The following is a 22,740-nucleotide window of genomic DNA, read 5'->3' as shown; positions in this document are numbered from 1 at the left end:
CAGAGTCGAGTATATAATGTGACTTTAGTTGGTTACTTACTGAATAAGTAATGTTTTTTGTTTTAAACATGTTTTTCACAGATTTCCAAATTACTCGTTTTTCTTATTTTTATAATAACACATTTATCAACTCTGTAATTTCATGTATGGAAGAAGTAAGTGCAATGCCAAAATACCCAACTAAAGACTTTTGAAGCTATGAGTGACATCATGGTGGTGGTGTCCATCTTTTTGTACAGTCTATGTTTTTCTGGCATTGCTGCAACCTTACAAACTGTACCATCTGATCCTCGAGCCTCTCGACTGTCTTTACCTTCTACACATAAAACTACATTTAAAGGTGACACATTACACCAGTGTCCTCACATTTCAAATCAGCACAGACTTGAAGAAGCGCGCTGACTGTTCTCTGCGATCAGCACTCCTGCAGCCTGTTTTCAGTCGTTTCAAAGGGAAAAACCTTCAAGCTAAAGTTCTAATCTAAATTTGTCAAGATCCAGAAACGGAATATTAAATCTCCCTGCCCGGTCTTTGAGAAGTGATGGACAGATACACCAATTAGCTTATTAGAGCTCAGAGAATGGTGACCGACCTCTGCGTGAGGCTGGGGAGTGCAAAAAGGAAACTGCCAAATTGGCTGGAATCTTAATCCCAAGAAACTAAATGTAAGTGATGAAGAATGTGTTGCACAGAACCACTGACATTTAGTGCAGATGTTTGTTCTGCTGCAGTCCTCCAGGGAGGTAAGGCTAAAAAGGCCAAACGAAATCTGACTTGGCGTGATGCGAGCTTAAAGAAACCAGAGATTAAACAAGAAAGGGAGGAAGAGGAAGCAGCGAGAGTTTCTGCATCGCTGGGAAACAGATTAGAATACAAAATGTGATCAGGCTGCAGTGCTTCCAAATCATTTGTAGATATCAGAGAGCATTTATATTGGATGCTGACAGAGAACTCAGGTAGAGTGATGTCCACTGCAAGCACTTTAACAGAGCAGCAACCAGCGGGGCTGAAACACCAAGGCCTGCAGTTCCTCTAACGTCCAGCAGAGACATCAGCAGTGAGTCAGTCCTCACAGAGCAGAAATAAACACGTTTACAGCCTGAAACACAAACTGTTTGGTCTCCAGAGATAATTTCCCCTTCTTAACAACATGCATTATTAGGGGCGTGGCCTCTTTGAATGACAGGTGGATGGTGAAGTTGCTAGCTTCACCTGAACTGGACCTCTGCACCGTGTTTGTGCTGTTGGAGCCTTTTCATGATATCATGTGACCAATAATATGGCAGCTGTGAGGTCGCTGTACCAACAGACCATCCGAGGAGGCGGAGCTCCCATACATTTAAGGATGCAGACATTAACTAACAGCGTCTGACATTAGCACTCGTCTGATCCAAATATGGCCACTTCTGGCTCCAAAGCACGGCTGCAGCCGAAATCTTTTATATACAGTCGATGTTTTAAACAAACACAAAACCCTGAGTCACTCAGGGAAAGTTTAGAGCAAGTCTTTGAAGGACCTCTGCTAAGCAATCGAAGCCTCGATGTGTTTTGCAGTCCGATGTGTTCTTACTGATGGAAAACGACTAATGTCAGGTCACGTGGAAAATGCAGATGCAGAGAAGTAAAACAAACCCTCCAAAATAACAGGATAGTCCAACTAAATTCAAACTGACAGTCAGTCTGAATCTGGTGTTTGAAATTGGGGCCGCTTGACAGCAAATTCCCAGTTGCTGCCTTTTGTTTCCAGGCCGCCTCGAGTGCTGGTAAAACGTCTTGTTGTGGGGATTTAAATGCTGCTCAGCTTTCTGGCTGTGCTCGCTAACAGGCCGTAGCATATATTAAATGGATTTGTTATCCTCCCAACAAAGGATAAAGGCCTTTCGCTGCCGCTGCATTCATTGTGTGCAGTTGTGCTCACTCAGCTGTGCGGCTGTGTCTCAACAACATCGGAGTTTCTGAATGAACCAAACTACACACGGGATGAAAGCTGATCGTCTGTGGAGCGCTTAATGCTGGTGTTCGGATCGCACTCGTGCGTTTAAATCTCGCCTTTGCTTTGGCGTTCGTGCCGGGTCGCCCACCCGGCCACACGCCACAAACCTGTCACTGTCGTAATGTGTTTCACTGGGTTTAGTCCAACTTCAGGAGGCTGGTTTTGATGGCACATCACTTCTTGAGAACTATTTTAATATTTAACTGAAGCTCCATGGGTGCACTGTTCCTTTAACAAATATCCCTGCACAGAAAAACTCACTGAAAAGATGTCGTTTGCAGATCGAAATAAGAGACGCCTTCTCTAATGTGTAAACAGGAAATGAAAACAGAAAGCAATAAATAAATCACAAAGACATATTTCAGAACATGGGAAACATATCAAGTATTTAAATGGAAACATTTTATTATTTCATGAAACATATGAGCTCATTTGAATTATGAGGCAGCAACGTGTCTCTAAAAAAGTTGGACAGTGACAAAAAGGCTGGAAAAGAACATTTCACTAAACAGCAACAGCCGGAGCGACGCTGTAATCAGCTTATTTGGCAGCAGGTCAGGAACATGACAGCGTTTGAAAAGAGCTTCTCAGAAGATGAGCTGGGCAGAGGTTCACCAATCAGCCGAAAGCTGCCTGCAATCTGTGCGCTGCATTAGACAGACGCGAGTCTGTGGTGACATCAGTGCGTGGGCTCAGCGTGCCGCCCACACGTGCAGGTTAAAGCTGCACCGTGTTCCAGAAACAGCCCCGCCTCCTCCGAAGCTCCTTTAAAATCCACTGAAGCAAAGTGCAAACTGATCTGAGGTCAGAGTTCATCAGACGTCATGAAACAGGACGAAGCAGAGAAGCTAGAGACCGCCATCAGACCAGGACGGGACAACGTCCAGCAGCTGCTCAGCTCACAGACCATCACAGGCTAAAGGTTAAAGGTTAAAGAGGAGGACACGGACCCGTCCAACTTCTAAAGATGTAAATAAAATAAAAGTAAAATAAAAATAAGATGATTTTTGAATGGAATTGAAACTGAGATGTGTTTAAAATAGTTTAAAGAGTTTGTTTTCTGTGCTCCACTGTGAATAAACTCGGGGCAGCGTAACGGCAGCGTACACTGAACGACAGGCTTCCTGTGGTCAGCACTGAAACAACATGGACACATCTTTGGACGAAGATCAGACGAGGACACAGACAACATGACGCTGCTGACCTGAGTCCTCCAACAATACCACATCTTTGTGCCCATTAGAGGAAATAAGCTATTGGCTGTGGACTCCGAGCTTAACGAGAGAGAAAGTTTTAGGTGCACCTCCGTACAGCTACTCATCAAACCTCTTATGAAACACTTTCACTGGACGTCCGACCACATTTATGTTCTTGTTTATTTTTTCCACTGATTTAACTCTAAAGTTGGCAGAAGAGAGTTTGGTACGGGCGAAGCTTCTGACACACACACACACACACACACACACACACACACACACACACACACCTTGAGGCCTCGCTTCGTGCAGCTGTGCAGAAACAGAGACAGCAGACCTGCGGCTACATTTTTCTTCCTTTGTTCCAAAAATAAGAACAAATGTTTTAAAATGATCAGAAGTGGCAACAGCTTCACTCGCTTTGACCAACAATAAGCAGCTGTGATTGGTTATTTTGTGTCATTAAAGATGAAATTACATTTAGATTCACATACATGTTTGAAGTTTTATTCAACTTATTTTTGTGTCTTTGTGGTTTCTCGTCTCTACGTTTTGCATTTCTCAAACAAACTCATTTACTCCACAGAACTCTTACGTCTGTATAAAATTCCACCTCAGCAGCGCGGACACACCCCGGCCTTCTCTAAATACATTCCACACGTTAAAAGCCACAGAAATATTTACACGGTCACTGGCTGTGAGTTTTAATACCAGCCATATTCATTTCCACTCTGCGAGGCACGCCAGCGCTACTTCATTTGAAACATTTGATATACATACACGACCAGGGCCAATAACTCTGGCATGTGTGTTTGCTGCCAGCAGCGACTTCATTAAGCTGTTAAAACCTGGGGAAAAAGCCGAGAAGCCCTGGAAACATTTGAAGTGCGTTTTCACATTTACAGTGTTGTAAAGTTGTTATTTGTTCTGCTGGCAGCTCCGCTCAGTCAGGAGCGAGCACTACCTGGCAGACATCTCTGGTCAGCTTTGCTCCAGCGTCACGTTTCTCTCAAAGCAAACTGCTGAGAGGTGAACATTACGTATTTATGTATTTATTGGTAAGCCAGCTGGTTTGTTTGTTTAGCAATATTCCCGAAATCCACAGCCGGCAATGAATACAGATGCGCTCGTCAGTCATTTTCCAGCTAATCTCTCCTGACAGACTCAACGATCGATGCTCTTCTGTTGTTTTAAGATGAGATTGATTAAAACTCATTTCCAGAAGCACATTTAATGCTGGACTCTTCCTGTTATGTGCCGTTGGTTTTTCTTTGTTGTTGTTCTTTCAGATTTGAAGCTGATTTTATAAAAACATGCTGGGTAGAGTGTAGGCTGCTGAAGCCAGATGGCATTTTAATAGTCCAGCCCTGATGAATAAATAGAGGCTGCAGGCGAAGAGGAGGCCAAAGCCAGGACGGCTCAACTGACCAGTCAAGTCAAGCCAGGTGATACCCACAATGCATTTCCCACCGAGCCTGACTGGGAGGCAGCCCGGGCACATATACAGACCACGTTTTGTCTACATTTCTGGAACCAGCAGGGAGACATTAGGCCTGAGCTGATGGTTTATTCTCTAAAATGAAAGCTCAGACTGAGCCATTTGCAGGAGGCAGGAAGGTGACAGACTTAATAACACTCAGAAAGATGTGCAAAGAGTATTTTGGTATTAAAGTGCTGACGATTAGCTTGCAGAGCATGAAACACGACAGGAGACGTGGAATTTCTTTTTCAGGGCTGTCTGATACCTACACTGTTCGGGAGTCAGGTGGGGTAGGGCCTGTCCTCGCACCAGGCGGCACGTGGAGCCGTCGCCACCGCAGACGCCGCAGTTATCCTCCCTGGCACCACTGGCCAGCTGCCGATCGCAGCCCACCTCCTGCACACGCAACAAGCACAAAGACAGAGAAGAGGCTGAAACAAAGACAGCTGCAGGACAAAGTCAGGCTGGATTATGTCTCCGACCAACAGCGAGGACGTTCAGTCTAATTATAATTTACATGCCAAACAATAGTTTCCAACGATGGACAGTTTAGAGCCAGAAGCTCAACCAAAGTCTGTTTGTGCGCTTCTGAAAGTCGTTAAATGAACATTTGGTCATTTTTTTCTCAGCCAATGTCTGACTGCACTGCAACATAATTAAAACGGAGGCGTCCCCCGGCTCCCTCAGGTCTCTCTAACAGCCTGCTGACTGACTTCTGTGTGGAGACTCTGCAAGATGTTTACGCTCACACCCGAGCGCCTCAAGGCCTCATCTGCTCCTGTCATTGTTCCCGTCCATGGATGGACAGCCGGCAAAATCAGAAACAGCAAACAGTGAAGCAGTTCGTCAAGGCAAAATCTGGACCCCCCAGTTCTTACCCACAGGTGATTAGCAAGCGAGATTAGCAAGCAAACAAGCTAGCCTCAGACAGCTAGCTCCTAAAACAGGAAGCGAGAACATTAATGTAAACCTTAAACATTGTGTTTTAGTGTTGCAGCCTTCAAAAACTTTCTGGTTTTTCTGGTTTCTGGCACATTTTCACCACTGCTTTGTGTTTGCAGACAAATTAGCAAATGAGCATTTTCCAGCCCACAATGAGCTGCTTGCAACCAAACCAATCCCTCTGAGGTTTTCGGTGCAGCATTGTAAACCTCTTTGTGAATGATTATAGGCACGGAGTCACTTTAATTAAAGGTCAAAAAACAGAGTAAGTGCAATCATGTAAATATCTTGGGACCATAATCAACGAGAAACTGAATTTTGATGAGAATTGCAAATCGGTCTGCAAAAAGGATCACTGGAAACCTGTTCATTTCCACATTGACTGAACAATTTTAACTTTGTTTTATCTTTTTGTTTGGTGGTATGGTTCAGTCAGACCTCTGTCACAGAGAAAACCTCACAGAAGCAGACAGTGAGGTGGTCCAGTCGTCCGATAGGTGAGTCACAGCCCTGTTTGGCCTGTGCTCTAAACAGGTACGACGGATGGCTTTATCAATTCTAAGTCATGGTTCCATCCTCAGCTTCTTCCCTCAGGATGGGGGTTTGTAGTTCCAAGATGCAGGACGAAGCAAAGCTGCCGTCTCTAAACTTGAACGTTGAACCCTTCGTGGAGCAACAGCCAGCGAGCTCCATCAACCTGCTAACCAGTCAGGGAATACACAGTTGCTGCTTGTAGTCACAGAGGCGTCCAGGACTTCCACGATCATGGTGAATCATGAGATCACGAGAAGCTAAACCATCATCAGACATCCAGCCAAAGCTTCTGTTACCAAAAATGTTGACCCCTGCCCGAAGACTGTGTGTGTTCATACGGACGTATCTGACAATCGAGTTATTTCCAAATATAAGTCTGGGTTGCTAGGGAACAGTCAGATTTTGAGACTTCAAACTCTGTCAAGATGAGCTTGTACTACCTGGTAGAAGGTGATTTAATCAAATCTGGCCTATAATAATCTAGGATAAAATTCAACTTGGAAAACATTCAAACATATTCTGTATAATCAGTCCCATCTCTGTATTTCTTTGTGGGTCACTGGGACCTTGTATCCTGGCTTTAAATAACAAGACAAATTAAGTGTGACCAGGATGAGTGTGCAGGAAACGTTTCCTCCTCAGATGCACAGGACATAAACAAGACCGTCCCCGATTTCAAAAACAAGCTGCATATTTTTAAAAAGCAATAATGAAGCGTTCAGAATGCAGGACTGAAAATGACTCATGGCAAACTATGAATGCTTTTCAGCAGTGACCAATGAATACACAGAAAGGCCCAGGTGGTCAAAATGATCCTACACGGACATGAAAATGGACGTCATCGATGAAGAGAACATCTGTCATCATCTGGGTCTAACCTGGTCTGCTCCTGGCTCCACTGTTAGTCATAAAGGGGGCTTGGCACAGCTTCTGGAATAAATGTGCTGAGAAGTGATGTGTGGTTCAAACGCTCTCTCATAGAGCAGGCAATGCCCACACAGAAAGGACGCAACTGGCAAGAGCATTCAAACCCAGGAACTTCCTGCCATGAGCCAGTATCACTAACCACTGCGTAAATCTAGCACTCTTAAACCACTTTTAAAGACCACTTGGTCAAGACTGCTAATGGCTGGAAACACCTTTCTCTATTCTGCAATGTCACAATCGCAGATTTAGTTCTTTCAATCATCACATTCAGCGCTATTTCTTAATTAGAAGACTTGAAGGGCTTTTAGCGTCCAATGAATTAACTTCAAGAAGTATTTTACACCAACCAGACATAACACTTTGACCTAATACTGCGTCGGTCCCCCTAACCCTTCGAAGCGTGGCCTCCGCTCGACCCCTGCAGGCGTGCTGTGGTATCTGCACCAACGTGTCAGCAGCAGGTCCGATATGTGTCTGTGTTAATGGGAATGTGAAGCTCAGTGGTACTGAGCTAACTTCTGTGTGGTTTGTAAGGAAAGGCTTTGTTAGTATCGATCGCCCATCCTGGGTTGTTATTTTTTTGTTTGTTTTCCTTTTTTTTTTTTTGTTCCAACATGAGAAGTTCTGTTTTGTATTTAGTGTAACAAGTTTTTGTGTTTCCCTCTTTTTTTCTTCATAAACTGTATCCAAAATCACTCAATAAAAACATTTTGAGTAGTTTTATTGATACAGCCCCAAATCACAACAACAGTCGCCTCAAGGTGCTTTATACTGTAAGGTCGACCCTACAAGAATACATACAGAGAAAAACCCAACAATCATATGACCCCCTATGAGCAGCACTTTGGCGACAGTGGGAAGGAAAAACTCCCTTTTAACAGGAAGAAACCTCCAGCAGAACCAGGCTCGATGGTGACTAGGGCTGGGTGTCGTCACTGATTTCTAGAATCAATTCTTTTCCGATTCACAAGGTCCCGATTCGATTCAATTCGATTTGAATCTGGGAAATTTTGCCTCAGACAGTCAGAAATATTATAATTCAGATCAGCACATTTACATATTTTTGTATCTATAAAAAGGAAGCTGACACTTTCCAGACTTTATCAAAGGTGTGAGCATCACAGCAGAGGCCTTTGTGTCAAAGCAGCTGAAGATAAAACACAGAAAAACATGAAGGAGATTTTCCTGGCCTGGATTTTATAAAAATATTCTGCAGTAGATCAAAAACGAAAGAAAACCATTAATCAACTTATGAACATTACCTCTGAAGTTTGATCAGAAACACGGCTGAGCATTTTGCATTTTGCATAATTTTAAAAAGTTTAAATTTGTTCAGAAGCCTGTTGACCTGCAGAAAATTAGGTTTTCTTTTCGGAAGTAAGTAATAGGAAACAAACAGCCCCGACCGTGTCCGTGCCGTCGGGTGAGAAAGGCGACATCTCACTGATCCCGATCCGTCGGCGGCTCCGTGCTTTGTGTTTACGTCTTTGTGCAGAAGCCGTGTACCTGCTCTCATTTACTGTCTTAGCTGTTTGGTGGTTGTTGAAATTGAGATCCTGGCATTTCGGGCAAAATAAATTTATATTAAAAAATCGATTCAGGATTTTAATGAATCGATATCACGTTATCCAAGACAGAATCGATTATAATCAATAAATCGATTATCAAAACCCTAATGGTGAGGTCGAGTCACATCCACATGGATGCAGGACCCAAGGTTTCCCAGCAGAACCTCCCCCAAACCATCACACTGTGACACACCCCTGGCCTGCAGAGTTGAGACGATGTGGTGTTGATACTGCTGTGATATCAGCCTTAAGGACAAAATGTTCACTCCCTCCACTGCCAGTTCAGATAGAGGGGGAGGAGGTGGAGGTGGTCAACAAGTACAAGTACCTCGGGCTGTGGGTGGACAATAAACTGGACTGGTCATGCAACACAGAGCACCTGTATAAAAAAGCCCAAAGCCGACTGTACTTCCTCAGGAGGCTGAGGTCTTTTAACATCTGCAGGAAGCTCCTGAGGATGTTTTACCAGTCAGTGGTTGCTGGAGTACTTTTCTATGCTGTGGTGTGCTGGGGGAGCAGCACAGCAAAGAAGGACTCATCCAGGCTGGAGAAACTGATCAGGAGGGCTAGCTCTGTGGTCGGCATGAAGCTGGACACTCTGGTGACAGTGGCAGAGAAAAGGACATTAAAGAAACTGATGGACATTATGGACAATGCCAGACATCCTCTGCACACGGCCATAAACAATCAGAAGAGTCTGTTCAGTGACAGGTTGCTTCTCCCCAAGACAAGAACTAACAGACTTAAAAACTCCTTTGTCCCACACGCCATCAGACTGTTTAACTCCTCTCTGGAGGGGAGAGGGAGGGGAAACAGGAGGACAAAGGAGGGGGGAACAACTAAGCTGTAGTGCCTCTTCACCTCACTGTACAATACCTTGTGCAATACTTTTTGTAAATAGTCAACAGTGCAATAGACTCAATACTTGAAATGTGCAATTCACTTGTATTTTTATTTTTTATTCCTATTTATTCTATTTATCCCCTTCATATATTTTATTTATATTTGTCTCTGTATTTATATATGTGTGTGTGTGTGTGTGTGTGTGTGTGTGTGTGTGTGTATATATATAACAGTTCTGTAACTGTAACTTCGGTCGTTGCTGTGCTTTTTTTGGAAGTCGAATTTCCCAGAGGAACCCACCCGAGGGATTAATAAAGTTCTATCTTATCTTATCTTATAGCTCGTGTAGCTGAGATATAATGTACGAATTGTGAACATTCTCAAAACTGTATTGTACATAGGTTATACTTTTTTATTGTGTGAACTTTATTTTTGTGGAACTAAGGTTCCGTGTGTTATTGTTGAAGTGGGACATTAATCAGTGTAACGCCACCTGCGGCCACATTGCGGGTGTGGGGTTTCCTAGCCAGAGCTGTACGGACTCCACACTGGTGAGGCACGCTTTCTGTAGCTCTTCTCCCTGTACTAAATTATCCATATAAATTCGGTGTATTTGTCTTTGTTAAGTATTGGCTCCTAGGGTTAAAAGCTCTCAAAGTGTTTTCAATCGCTTTGAGTGAGAAAAATGATATTCGGAACTGCGCTTTATCTGTTGTATCATCCGTTTGTGTGGAACTGACTTGTGTTAAACAGGGTGAGGAGAAGCCTGCTGCCGCTGTGTGACACTGATTTTGCTGCTGCACTCTGTTTTATAGGTATGTGTAAATGTGTAGTTTTTGTTTTATGTGTATAATGAGCTCATGTCCCGAGGCTGTGCTCTGAGCAGTATCTTCAGCCATGTTGGGAAGAGTTAAAAAGTTGTTTGAATATGTATTATGCAATTGACCTATTTTAATGGGAATTTGAATGTTATACGTTATTGTTAGTGATTCCATAATTGTCTCTGTTTTACCCCACTGTAATATTTGATTTTGAAGTGGCGGTTGTGAAAATTATTATTTTGATAAGTTGTATTTTCTTTTATATGATGCAAGCAGAGCTGTACGGACTCCACACTGGGTGAGGAGAAGCCTGCTGCCGCTGTGTGACACTGATTCTGCTGCTGCACTCTGTTTTATAGGAATAAACCCTGTTTCCAGCCAGTCCGTGTCTGTTGTCACAACGCAGTCGACCATTTCACATCTGCTACACTCGCCTACTAACAGGTGCAGCGATGAAGCGATGATCGGTGTTATTCTCGTCAGCGGTCAGAATGCCACACCTGTCCATGGCATCACTCTGCAAACTCTGTGGGGCGTACGCTTTGTGTGTCCTCCATGAAGTTTCTTACTTGCTAAAATAAATAAATAAAAGTAAATATTGAATTGATTTATGTCAGTTTTCATGCTCTGTATGCTTCTGACTCTTTGGACGTCGTTGTGACTTTGCCAGCTGCAGGAAATGTGGAAACTGGAAGCGGATGTGTTGTTATGGGGCATATGGAATGAACTCGCACTTTCACCCTGAACACAAACGCCTCTTTAGAGCAATCGCAGAGACCCTGTAAGCCGAGGATTATCGAGGTGACAAAGTGTGACGGGGAGACAAACACAGTGACAGACGACACGATGCACTGCAGCTCCCTGGGATCGACTCGTTTTCTGGTCTCCGTGTATACGTGTGGTGTATTATTAATCTACATAAACTACATGCAGCAGAGCAGGGACTGGCCTCATTCCGTCACTGACAAACTTCCCGCTTCAGAGCCGCTCGCTGCTCCACACTCCCTCCATCACCGTTAGTACCCGGCGTGCCCAGTGGCCTCTCGGCACGCCGGGTCTCGCAGCAGCTGCCATTAGAGCACGCATCCATCATCTGCCTCCCATGACTGCCCGTCTACCTGCGTGACTGAGTGTGTCTGGCCTCATTATTATTTTCAGTTTAATGATGTACCTGAAGCAGTCTGAGTGAATGCTGTCTCTTTGGAAACTGCCTGTTACATCCTGGCAGGTGAGGTTTGTGGCCAAACAACTTTAAAGTGGAGGAGAGGAGAACTTTTCAGCCCGGAGGAAGCAGGCTCATTTCTTTTCCTACCTGGATTCTGGCCAAACAGCTTCCCAGCAGGAACATTTCACAACACCGAGGCTATGTCCATACTAATATTGATAAATCTAAACAGTGTTTTTCAGTACCTGCTGTCTCAGCCTTCCACATACACACTGGAGACAGAGATTTATAAAGTTTGCTGCTATCAGTAAGCTAAAAATACACGACATATAGGAGTCCATATATACGCTTTTCCATATCCTTGAACATGTTCGCTCCTCGCACAGACCATGTTGTCTAGTGTTCACGTTGATGTTGTTAGGCTGGATCATTTGGGATTTCAGTGTTTCGAGCCGTGCCCTGAATATGTTTTAGTGTTTATGAAAGAGGAATTTTAGTGCAGAGAAGATGAAAGAGGAAGCAGCACAAAGACTCCTCCACAGTAACAGCCGTGGAAGCAGGAAAACTCCTAAAGCAGAAAATTATTGTGGGAGAAAAATCTAGGCTGAAGATGAAGAATAAAATGGAATAATTACTCCCACTCCTGTCGCCTCTAAAAGACTCCATCTAGACTTAACGCAGCTTACTATTTTTTTTCTTGTATTTTTGATCTTTTTTCTGTCTGTCGTTCTCCTGCTGCACTGCCGTCTTCTCCCTCTGATCGTGATCATTACACCGCGCTAAACAACGGCGTACGTACGGAAGTAGCTGTAGAGTAGGACCCTAACACAGACACCACATGTGTCTACATACACACAAGACATTTTTAACCGAACAACAGAAGTAAAGGCAGGAAAAGAAAGTCCACAGGGTGCATTATTATGATTGCTTATTGAGAGAAAGTTCAGTTCTAGTTTTATTATTAGTTTGTCTTAGTTGAGTTTAGTCTGGTTTATGTCTGTTCCTGTTTGTCATGTGTCGTGTCCTTGTGTCCGCGTCTCTCTCCTCGTGTTCATTCCATGTCTCCTGTCTGTCATGTATGTCCACTCATTTCTCCATGTTTCCTGTTTTATTTTGAAAGTCTTGTTTCCATGTTCAGTGTGTTTAGTTTCGCTGTTTCCCTCGTCACCCTTCTGTGTATTTAGGTCCTCTGTCTCCCTCTGTTCAGTGTCGCGTCGTCTGTTTGTCTCGTGTCCTGTTACGTCAAGTCTCAGGATAGTTTTCATGCTGTTGTTCAGATTCACGTTCCACATCACAGTGCTCACATTTAGGTTTTAGTTTAGTTTCTCGCCTCACCTTTGGTTATACTTCGCTTTCTCTCCCGTGTCTGCTTTTGGGTCCACACCTCAAACACATCGGCCATCCCGGCCATGACAGAAACGGCATTAAATACAGCTCCCTTTGTCTTTACTCTCCTTTTCCACTTTAATCAAAAATAGCACCTGCCGTTTAAAGTGTGCACTGAGCTGTGATTGGTTGATTGACACCAGGTGCCTCTGCTGGATGACTGAGGCATAAAAGAGACATCCAGGATTAAAGCAGCACAGGTCAGAGGACAGATGGATGGTAGGATGCGTTCAATGGCATCTGGATTTACTGAGTCAGCTCACGTCTTGGCTCATAATTCTGGCATTCCTGGTCCTCCATACAGGCAGAAAATACTCTTTGATGTTTTGCCTTTAGTGAGTTAAGATTGTGTTTTGTACAGAAATGTCAGCCCTGCACACATCACACACGTAAGAGGGTGAAAGGAAAAATGTGGAGAGCAGTGATTACACATGATGAGGGTATAAAATTGTGTCTTTACGAGAAAATCTCTGAAAATAGACAAAGAAGTTTTCAGAGATGCTGTTTTCAGCTGAATTCAACAATCGAGGAAATTACACATCATTGGCACGTGTCACATCCTTCCAACAGCACTGTTTTCTGCTGTGAGATGACCTTTTTCAGTTCACAAACCAAATCTTAGAAGCTCCTTCAGCTTTAGGAAGCCCGCGTAGTTTAACTTAGCGTCTGACAGATTCATCATAACTCACAGTAAAACTATGAAATGGGGAACTGGTGTTCTGGAGTGTGCAGCTGAGAAAGGAAGGCATCAGGCTGTCAGTGACTGAGCTGGGGTGTAATTCTGAGGATTAGAGGCGTCTAATCTGCAGTGTGTGCCACAAAATGTCAGATTAGTGCACCTAAGGAACGTCAGGGTTGTGCGAATATTTCATCCTCACTTCAGGTGACAAACTGTTATCAGGGAATTCAAATATCTGTTGGCACGTAATTTCATTCATTCGGGCCGACGCTGCAGTGCGGGCGTGAGCAGGTTCTCGCGTGTGAGGATTACCGTTGATTTGATTAGTCCTAATCAGAAATGAGTGGTGCTTCTCTGCTGACACAGAATCTCAACCATTAGTGGCTGCAGGCCATCAGCACCACGGCGTCTCAGAAAAACTGCAGTTTTAGAGTCACTTCACGTCCAGCTGCATGGAGCTGCATGCACTCTCTGGACGTACACGCTGAGTAAAGCTGCATCACAGAAACCTCCTCCATCAATGACACATCTGAGGGTCTGGAACCAGCTGGTAGCAGAAGAAACCAACTCAGGTGGGCTGGTCACTGACCATTTGGTTGGTTGCTCATTTAATACAGTCTTAAAAACAGGAACAAAACAGTTGGACCTGATGTGCTTAAACTGCACAGACATGCAACTCCACCTGTCTGAGAGCGAAACACTCGTTCATGCATTTATTACTTCCAGGCTGCACGACTGTAACTCATTATTATCAGGAAGTCCTAAAAACTCCCTGAAAAGCCTTCAGCTGATCCAAAATGCTGCAGCAAGAGTCCTGACAGGGACTAGAAAGAGAGAGCAGATTTCTCCTGTTTTGGCTTCCTGTTAAATCCAGAATTCAAAATCCTGCTCCTCACATACAAGGTCTTAAATAATCAGGCCCCATCTTATCTTAATGACCTTGTAGTACCATATCACCCTATTAGAGCACTTCGCTCTCGCTCTGCAGGCCTACTTGTTGTTCCTAGAGTATTTAAAAGTAGAATGGGAGGCAGAGCCTTCAGTTTTCAGGCCCCTCTTCTGTGGAACCAGCTTCCAGTTTGGATTCAGGAGACAGACACTATCTCTACTTTCAAGATTAGGCTTCAAACTTTCCTTTTTGCTAAAGCATATAGTTAGGGCTGGACCAGGTGACCCTGAATCCTCCCTTAGTTATGCTGCAATAGACGTAGGCTGCCGGGGATTCCCATGATGCACTCACCTCTCTAACTCCCGGTGTGTTTATATGTAATTAGTTTTGTCTCTCTATCCCATCTCTGAACAGGAAAGTTAAAGAGTTACTTATCTGCTGTTCTACATCTTTTGTTGATGTTTTCAAACCTTCCTGGAAAATGAAAAGTTTTCCTGATGCTTTAACGTGTGTTTAATGTTGTAAAAGACTCAATTTTAATCCCGATGTCATCTCTGCCTAAACTCATTCTCACAGTGAGAATCGGGCCAACAGCAGATCCCCAGGGTCACACATCACTCCTCATTAAGACGTTCTCAGTCTTTAAAATCAAAATGTGCCATTTTAAGAAAATATAAAAGGCTCTGTTTAAATGATGGGAACACTCACACACACACACACACACACACACGCATACATCAGAAGGAACTTGCGTTGAAGTTTATGAGCGGTTCTGGCACAGCGGCCGGAAACAACAGCCTCAGATCTAAACACTGAAACCTTCTGTTGATATTAAACTACCGCATATAAACACTGAACATTTTTATTTCGTGTCCTAATTGCTCCGTTACCCTGCAGCCACTTCACAGTGTTTATGTATCTTTGCGTTTGCTGAATGGAGGCGAGCGGAGCAGAGAGGGAGGAGGACAGCTTCTCCTCGGAGTAAATACAGGCTGAAGTATCGGACGACAGCTGCGAATGGAGAAAGCCTCTTACGACTTGTGTATAAAGACACCATTAAAGGATAATGTGTAATTTCAAGTGTCGGTCTGCGAATGCGTCGGCCTTTTCCATCCACGGAGCAGCGCGGTCGCAGGTGCAGTGTGATGCAGGCAGCTGGATGTGTATAAGCGGGGCGAGTTATTGGATTTGATGAGAACGGTGTAGCTCGTTACACTGACTGTTGCTGCAGCAGCTGAGAGGAAATAACCCTTTTCCCTCTGTTGTTCGCTCCTCCTGTCACAATTTTCCACTTTTTTCTTTACTCGTTGTCAGAGCTCCTCTCGCTTTTTCTTTCAGTGTTGTTCTCTTGTTTTTGACTCGACACATTTAGTTTGAGTCAAAAATGTGAAGTTGGGAGAAGTCGCTCGTCTCATTAAGAGAAACCTGCTCTTTAAGGATTTTGTCAGCAGTTTGGTGGAGCTTACATGCTTTGATAAACCCTCTGGAGCTCTGCATAAACCACAGCGAATCATCTGCCTCCACCTCCTCCTGTCCCAGCTTCCTCCTTTGTCTCACCGACCCTCTGCATGTCCTCCTTCACTACATCCACGAACCTCCTCTGAGGTCTTCCTCTCCTCCTCCTGCCTGGCAGCTCCATCTTCATCTTCCTTTGTCCGATACCTCCATCCTCCCGCCTCTGCACATGTGCAAACCCTCTGATCAGACTCACCAGAGAAGCTCTCAACACCTTCAGCTCGACCTCCACCGTCTCCAGACCATCACAGCAGCTCTCACTACCGTCTTTTAAATCTTCCCTTTCAGGCCTGCTGCTCTTTTTCTGTCACAGATCCCTCCTGACACTCGTCTCCACCCGCTTCACCCTGCCTGCGCTCTCTGTGGATGGTTGTTAAACACATCCACCTTCACTACCGCTGCTCTTTGCACATTCACCTTCCCACCTGTCTCCCTCTCATTCAGACACATGTATTCTGTCTTGCTGCTCCTCTTCTTTCCAGAGCATACCTCCACCTCTCCAGGCTCTCCTCCACCTGTCTGCCTACTCTCACTACAGATCACAGCGTCGTCTGCAAACACCATAGTCCGCCTGCTCCTCCTGCTTGACTTCATCTGTCAGCCTTTCCATCACCGCTGCAAACAAGATGGGGGTCAGAGCAGCTTCCTGATGCGATCCCACCACCACCTTCATCCCATCAGTCGCTCCTACTGCACACCTCCTCGTACATGTCCTGCACCACCTTCACATCCTTCTCTAGCACTCCTGACTTCCTCTCACAGATCCACAAAGACCTGGCCAACATCTGCCCTCTCAGAGCAATCACAAGGAAACCTCTTTCTCATCGTGAAGCTGTCCTGCTGCTCACTGATCATCACCGCTCTTCTTCAACTACTCTCTGAAGCTAGCTTCATCCCACTGTAGTTCCTACAGATCTGCACTTTTGATCTTCTCCCTTCCTCAGGATTCCTCTCACTCTCCAAGATGATGTTGAACAATCTCCTGCCCTGTCTCAGAGACATCTGTAACCCAAATAAAACGAGGGTACCACTTTAAGGACTGATAAATATGAGTAGAGATGGACAGCCTGTCAAACCAATCGAAATGCACAGGTCCCAGTATGCTTTGACCAATGGGAAAGCATCCTGCCGCTGTGTGTCCCTCCCATCTGCTCTGTGTTCGCCGCTACGTGTGTGTAGTCGCGTGCTGAGCTGCGCTGCAAAGTTTTGATCCCTGAGAGACTGAAGTTTTTGAGTTGGAAAAAGTATTAGATAAAAGTTTGCAACCAACTGTGCTGCACATAAGTTCGCTGGTTATCAGCTGCCTTTCATGTTAAAAGTAGTCAAAGTGAGTAAACAGACGAATGCTGCAGTTTTCTGGCGCCTTTAGAAAGCTAGCTAAACTGTTAGCCTTCATTAGCTCTAGTTGTTATCAGCTGCCTGGAAGTTCATCTCACTCTGCTTCCAGAAGTGAGGTAACACTTGAAGCGCAACTTTATGTTTATTTTCCTTCACGTCGTAGTACTGTCATTAAAGAAAAAAACATGCCCTGTTACGCTGTTTAGAGTCCCGCGTGGTTCGACCGAGAGACACCGTACCATTGTCTTCGGCCTGATGCACTGAGATCGCTGAGTACATGTATGTCTTAGTTTAAGGCTACGTCCACACGTACACGGGTATGTTTGAAAACGGAGATTTTCCGTTTTCGTTTTGAAAAATAATCTCGTCCACACGTAAACGCAGAAATGAAGGAAACGTTTTTGGGGGTTTTTTGATACAGCTTGTGTCTGACCCATACTCCGGAACAGTAGGAGGCGGTAATGCTCCTTTACGTTGGTTGCCAACCGCCGTTAAACACAAAGAAGAAGAAGACGCTGCATTTTCTGCGTTTTCTCCGTTTTTCTCGTCCACACGTAAACGCAAAAACGGAGTTTTCACAAATCTCCACCCTGGCAGGAGTTTTTAAAAATCTCCGTTTTCAGTGACCGAGAACGCCGTTTACGTGTGGACGAAAGGTGCAAACGCATAGAAAAATCTGCGTTTTCATAAATACCCGGGTACGTGTGGACGTAGCCTAAATCTGTTTTGCACTTTATTGTTCAGTAACTGAATTTATCTGAATTGTTTGGTTAATAACTGTCACATATGCACTAACTTTACTTAGCTTGGTTGTAAGTGTTAATGTTTTCATAATGTATTTAGAAAAGTGTTTGTATTACAATTTTTAACATTTTATGTAACAGAGATGTTTTATTTTATCAAATTTGAGTAGTTTAATTGCAAATTGATGTAGAGTATGATGTCAACAAAATCCTAAGTTGTGCATTATAGCTAGAACAGCATAATTAATATTTGAATTGCTCTTCTGACCCCGTCTGTTGGCAGGTCAGGGGTGGATTCGATGGCGAGCCTTCCCACCTGGACTTAGAGAGACTGAGACTCGCGTCTTTTCCACTTGATGATGTGCTGCACCTTGAGGTGTGGTAGGACTGTATCACTCACACTCTCTCACACAGCTGGTTATACATGAGACCACTGCCTGACATTCTCTCACCCCTATTTTCTTTCACACCTGGGAATTTTTTGGACATTTTTTATTTGGGACTTTGAATAATGAGCTGTTGTGTAGAACATTCTCCACATGTGAAAGGAGTGTGAGATTTGTGTAATATGTTTCTATCAAAGTTAAGGAGTCAGGTGACTAGGGTGCACCCAGCATTGAAGCCCAGCATTGAAAACCAAAAGTAACACTTGGCCAAGTCGTTGTCTTAGTAGTTTATGTGTTTTACTTTTCTTTCATCTTTTGTACGTTTCCTTTCTACAATTGTAAAGTGCCTTTAATGGTTTATTTCACTAACGTCGGCTGGTTCTTTTGAGTTACACTCTTGTCTCTGTGTCTCATTTAAACACACCCCTGTGCTCCTATAGTCAAACCTATTGACCCATTGATATATTCTTTTCAACAATTCCCCTTACTGTGTTACGCATCTCCGTACAGCCACATCTATGTCGTCCGAACCAACCACCTTGCTGACTGATATTCATGCTCATGAATCATCATCGGGACAACAACAGCAGTGTTCACAGCAGGGAGAAACTGCCCATCTGCAGTCTGCCAGAGATCATACGGATGAACCAGGAGGCTGTGTGATGCATGCTTTCAGTGGACAGATGAGACCAGACGGATGGCGTGCTCTTCGTGAAACCCGATTGTGTTGTAGCGCCACATTGGGATGTTTTTTAATGCATCTGTGCCACGACAGCTCGCTGTTACTGAGCGAATACTGAATCCTGGATTACAGCAGAAACCTCTAATGTCAGGACTTCAGTCAGTGAAGAGGAAACACACCACCATCCCCGAGCTAATGCTGCTCTGTAGGGAGAAGGTCCCTGAACCAGCCACTGCAGACACTCACAGATATCTAATATTTTTTTTTAGGTCAAATAACCAAACTGTGAGTTCCTAAATTTCCCCTTTAAACGAAACATTTTCAACATTTCACAGTGAGCAGTGAGGAGATCCGGAGCTGGGCAGTGTGCAGACGCTGTGTTCACAGCTTACAGTCCAGTGCTTCTAACATGTTTACTGCCACACTTCAGAGGCTGAGTTAAATTTAACTAATTAACTGTTGGCTGGAGAGTGAAATTGCCGTTCGGTGTTCAGCATGAGATGCAGCCAAAGTGACGATAACAAGAAAATGAAAAACAACAAGCCGTCCAAAGCTCGTGATAGATGTACGCCACCGCTGCCTGCCGCCATCCAAAGAGTCACTACACGCGTCTGTCAGGTGTGATACCTGCGACGCCGCTCCTGTCGAGCAGTTAGAGTCCGTATATAATCCACTCGGGGTGATTCTGGCGTCTCTGTGCTTTCATTATTTCATCGTGGCCCGCGAGGATCATCACAGTTTAACTGGGACAAAACTGAACTAATGAGGCCAAAATGTAGAAGAGGCACGCCAAAAACACGACCTCGAGTGAACTCGAGTGTCAAACACAATTCTGGCTCTTGTTTATTGGAAGCAAAGCGGATCGGGCTGATGTTATTACAGAGCTACAAACTCCGCAGAGAGCCAGGAAGGGTGGACAGATGTGTCAATTAAATGTGGGACAGGGGAGTGCACTTTATTTCCCGGGGCTGACTCCAACTGGCAACCTCCCAGGCTGGAAAAAGAAGGCGGCGTGGAAAACACTGAGACCAGCAGTTCCTCTCACATCCACACGAGGCAGGCTCCAACGGTAAGCCTGCCCTCCTTACAGCAGGAACAAACGGCTCTGTGGTCTCCATAGTTCATGTCCTAGCAAACATTTCATTAACGCACCTGTTTGATTTTGGCACTCTGACAGATGTGCAGGCACAGCTGTAGCTAATAGCTGTCTGCTAGACCTGTGCTGTAATTTCAATGCAACTGTCTGACCAATAACACGGCTGTCTCGGCTGAGACAAGCCAGGAAGTTAGAGCTCCAGTTTTTACGCCTATTTTGAGGATCACGTGCAGTGAAGTCGCAGTGGCTCCGTCTGTAAACTCATTTTGTAGCTTTTTGGTTTCCGTAGAGCCGATCGGGTGCGTTCAATGACCTCAGGGTGTGCTCACTCCGAGTTATGGATGTGCAAAGGCATCATTAGGAGCTTCAACATCATGAGCACGAACCTGTGCGAGGGCTTCAACACGACGCAGCAAATGCTCGACACTTACCGTAACCTGAGAACATAAAAGCTGCACTTCCACGTTCACTTTTATTAAATATAAAAACTGCAAGAAAACGAGAGCAGAGAAAGGAGGGGGCAGTACGTGCCCGCGTTCAGTACCGTCTATTCATGCCAGCAGTGGCAGGAAGGATTTCTCATGGCGTCCCTTACCTGACACACTCCGCTGATGCACATGTCAAAGGCGTCCGCTCGGCACCGAGTCCCGTCCAGCACCTTCGGGGCCAGTTCCACAGTGAGGCTTCGGCCTTTAGCCTGGCAGCGCAGAGTGCAGGGGGCGGTGGGGTCGTACGGCGCTGGGACCCACTCGTACGTGACGCCCTGGTACTTGATGTCATTGTGAGCCGAACACTGCTGGGCCCGGAAATCCCCCGACTCTGCAGGGCAGTCCTGAGGAGAGGAGACGAAAGTGTCACCACAATAACTCTTTATAAACTCATCTCGTTTTTTCACGTGACGACTGACCGAAATTCATATTTCGCCTCCTAATTCAGTTGGCTCTCATACTTTCTGTTTCTAAAGAAGGGAGGAGGCCCTGGGCAGACCCAGGACACGCTGGAGAGGTTACATCTCTGGGCTGGCCACGGTGAGCCCTGAAGGCCACACAGTTTTAGAGGTTTTCCTCAGGAGCAAACATTTACTTTTGCATTTCCAACCTGTGGAGGAGCTTAAACATTTCAGCAGATGATCAAACAGCTGGAGGAAGCAGGTATTTTCTGGCACCAGCAGAAACTCGCAGCAGGGAGTCTGTGACGGCAGAGCAGAGATCTCTGGTTTAACACAATTCAGACACTCCACAGAGCCGTGAAGCCTGACAGCAGCTTCCCATGGCTGGTTACCGCTCACTGTCAGCTCCACATCACTGAGTGATAGTCATCAGCCTCACTACTCCTTCTTCTTTCAGATGATATAAAAATATCAGTACTCGTTTTTTAGATGCACCACACTAACACTTTCCTGTGACACCAGTGTATTAGAGGGTGGTGCTGGGAGACGCTTCAGCTGAATTTAGGGCTGTTGTTTCCTTTTAATGACTCAAATATCCACAGAACGTGGAAAACGAAGCTGCAGCTGGAAGTCCGTCTGTGTGACCGAGAGGAGGTGATGCTGCAGAGAAGCTGTTTCGGTGCTTCTTAGGACCGAACGCCGTCTCGGATCGAGACCAGACGTTTGCTCCTCTGGCAGCCAAAAATCCGTCCTCCTCCGTGTGACGGAGAATTGGACAAATCCGGTGTGACACATCGGCTCCACGCAGTCACACTCTGCCACTGCTCGTATCCTTCAGCCCGAGCTCCGGTTCACACAGACTTAGCCTCAACGTGTCAACAGACACGGGATAGAAATTAACCTGGGAATTTTTCTCACCGGATGCAATGGATCCAGACTAAAACACTTCAGTGGGGAACGAGAGAAATAAGGCCGGTTTTCCTCGGATTAAAAATGGCGAGGTTATTTCAGCAGGCCGGATCTGTGATGTTGCCATTAGCTTATAGATCATATGAGGTTTTCATGCATAAACAGGAAGTAGAGGAGGATACACACACATTCAGACCAAATTTGTGTTTGGTCTGTTCAGATTATTCCTGGGCAGCTTTTTAGTCGTGCCATCTCTGGGTGTGCTGGTCAGGAGACTTCTGCTCTTTGTTTTTCTGGTTTTTCTTGTTCCTTCTTTTACAGCAGCTGATCACGCCGAAGCCAGCCGGGATGACGACCGGAACGGCAACATCGACAGACAGGAAGAGGAGGACGGGCAGACTGTGCAGAGGAGGAACCGAGTGACGGGAAAGAAACGAAAATCTAAGCTGCATCTCCCATCTGTCATCGCAGCGCGAGGTCAACAGGATGCTAAGTTAAGAAGACTTCTGTGAGCTTAACAGCTGAGTGAGAAGCAGAGCGAGCGCCCAAAAGTCTGAGCGTCTCTGTTCCCTCTTGATTGGAGGAGTCGGTGCCCCAAGTGAGGAAGATCCTCCTGATGAGGGACAGGAAGGTGTGAACATGACAGGTGGATCAGTGCTGCACCGCTGTGGTGGAGAAAGCTGAGCTGGAAGGTGAAGCCCCCGTCATGGACATGTAACGAGCGTCATCTCGAGGAGCTTTATTTCGTAAGGTTAAGAC

The 22,740-nt window shown here is 45.2% G+C and overlaps 1 protein-coding gene across 2 annotated transcripts in view; it reads right to left on the bottom strand.

The window, feature by feature from the left end:
* adamtsl3 (ADAMTS-like 3) overlaps positions 1–22,740 on the bottom strand; it is a 203,279-nt gene that overhangs the window by 76,662 nt on the left and 103,877 nt on the right. For both annotated transcript variants that reach the window (XM_085468957.1, XM_085469033.1), the window contains exons 6-7: positions 20,779–21,015; positions 4,939–5,065 (exon numbers count right to left, since the gene is read on the bottom strand). In XM_085468957.1, the coding sequence (XP_085325083.1) occupies positions 4,939–5,065; positions 20,779–21,015 (364 nt within the window). The remainder of the gene's footprint in view (positions 1–4,938; positions 5,066–20,778; positions 21,016–22,740) is intronic.

The sequence above is a fragment of the Copadichromis virginalis genome, linkage group LG1 (assembly GCF_057382275.1).
Source record: "Copadichromis virginalis isolate Kocher_CV1m ecotype Utaka linkage group LG1, C_Virginalis_male_GT1.1, whole genome shotgun sequence".
NCBI classification, from domain to species: domain Eukaryota; kingdom Metazoa; phylum Chordata; class Actinopteri; order Cichliformes; family Cichlidae; genus Copadichromis; species Copadichromis virginalis.
Note: the sequence above shows the minus strand (reverse complement) of the source record. Positions and strands in the feature narration are given on the sequence as shown.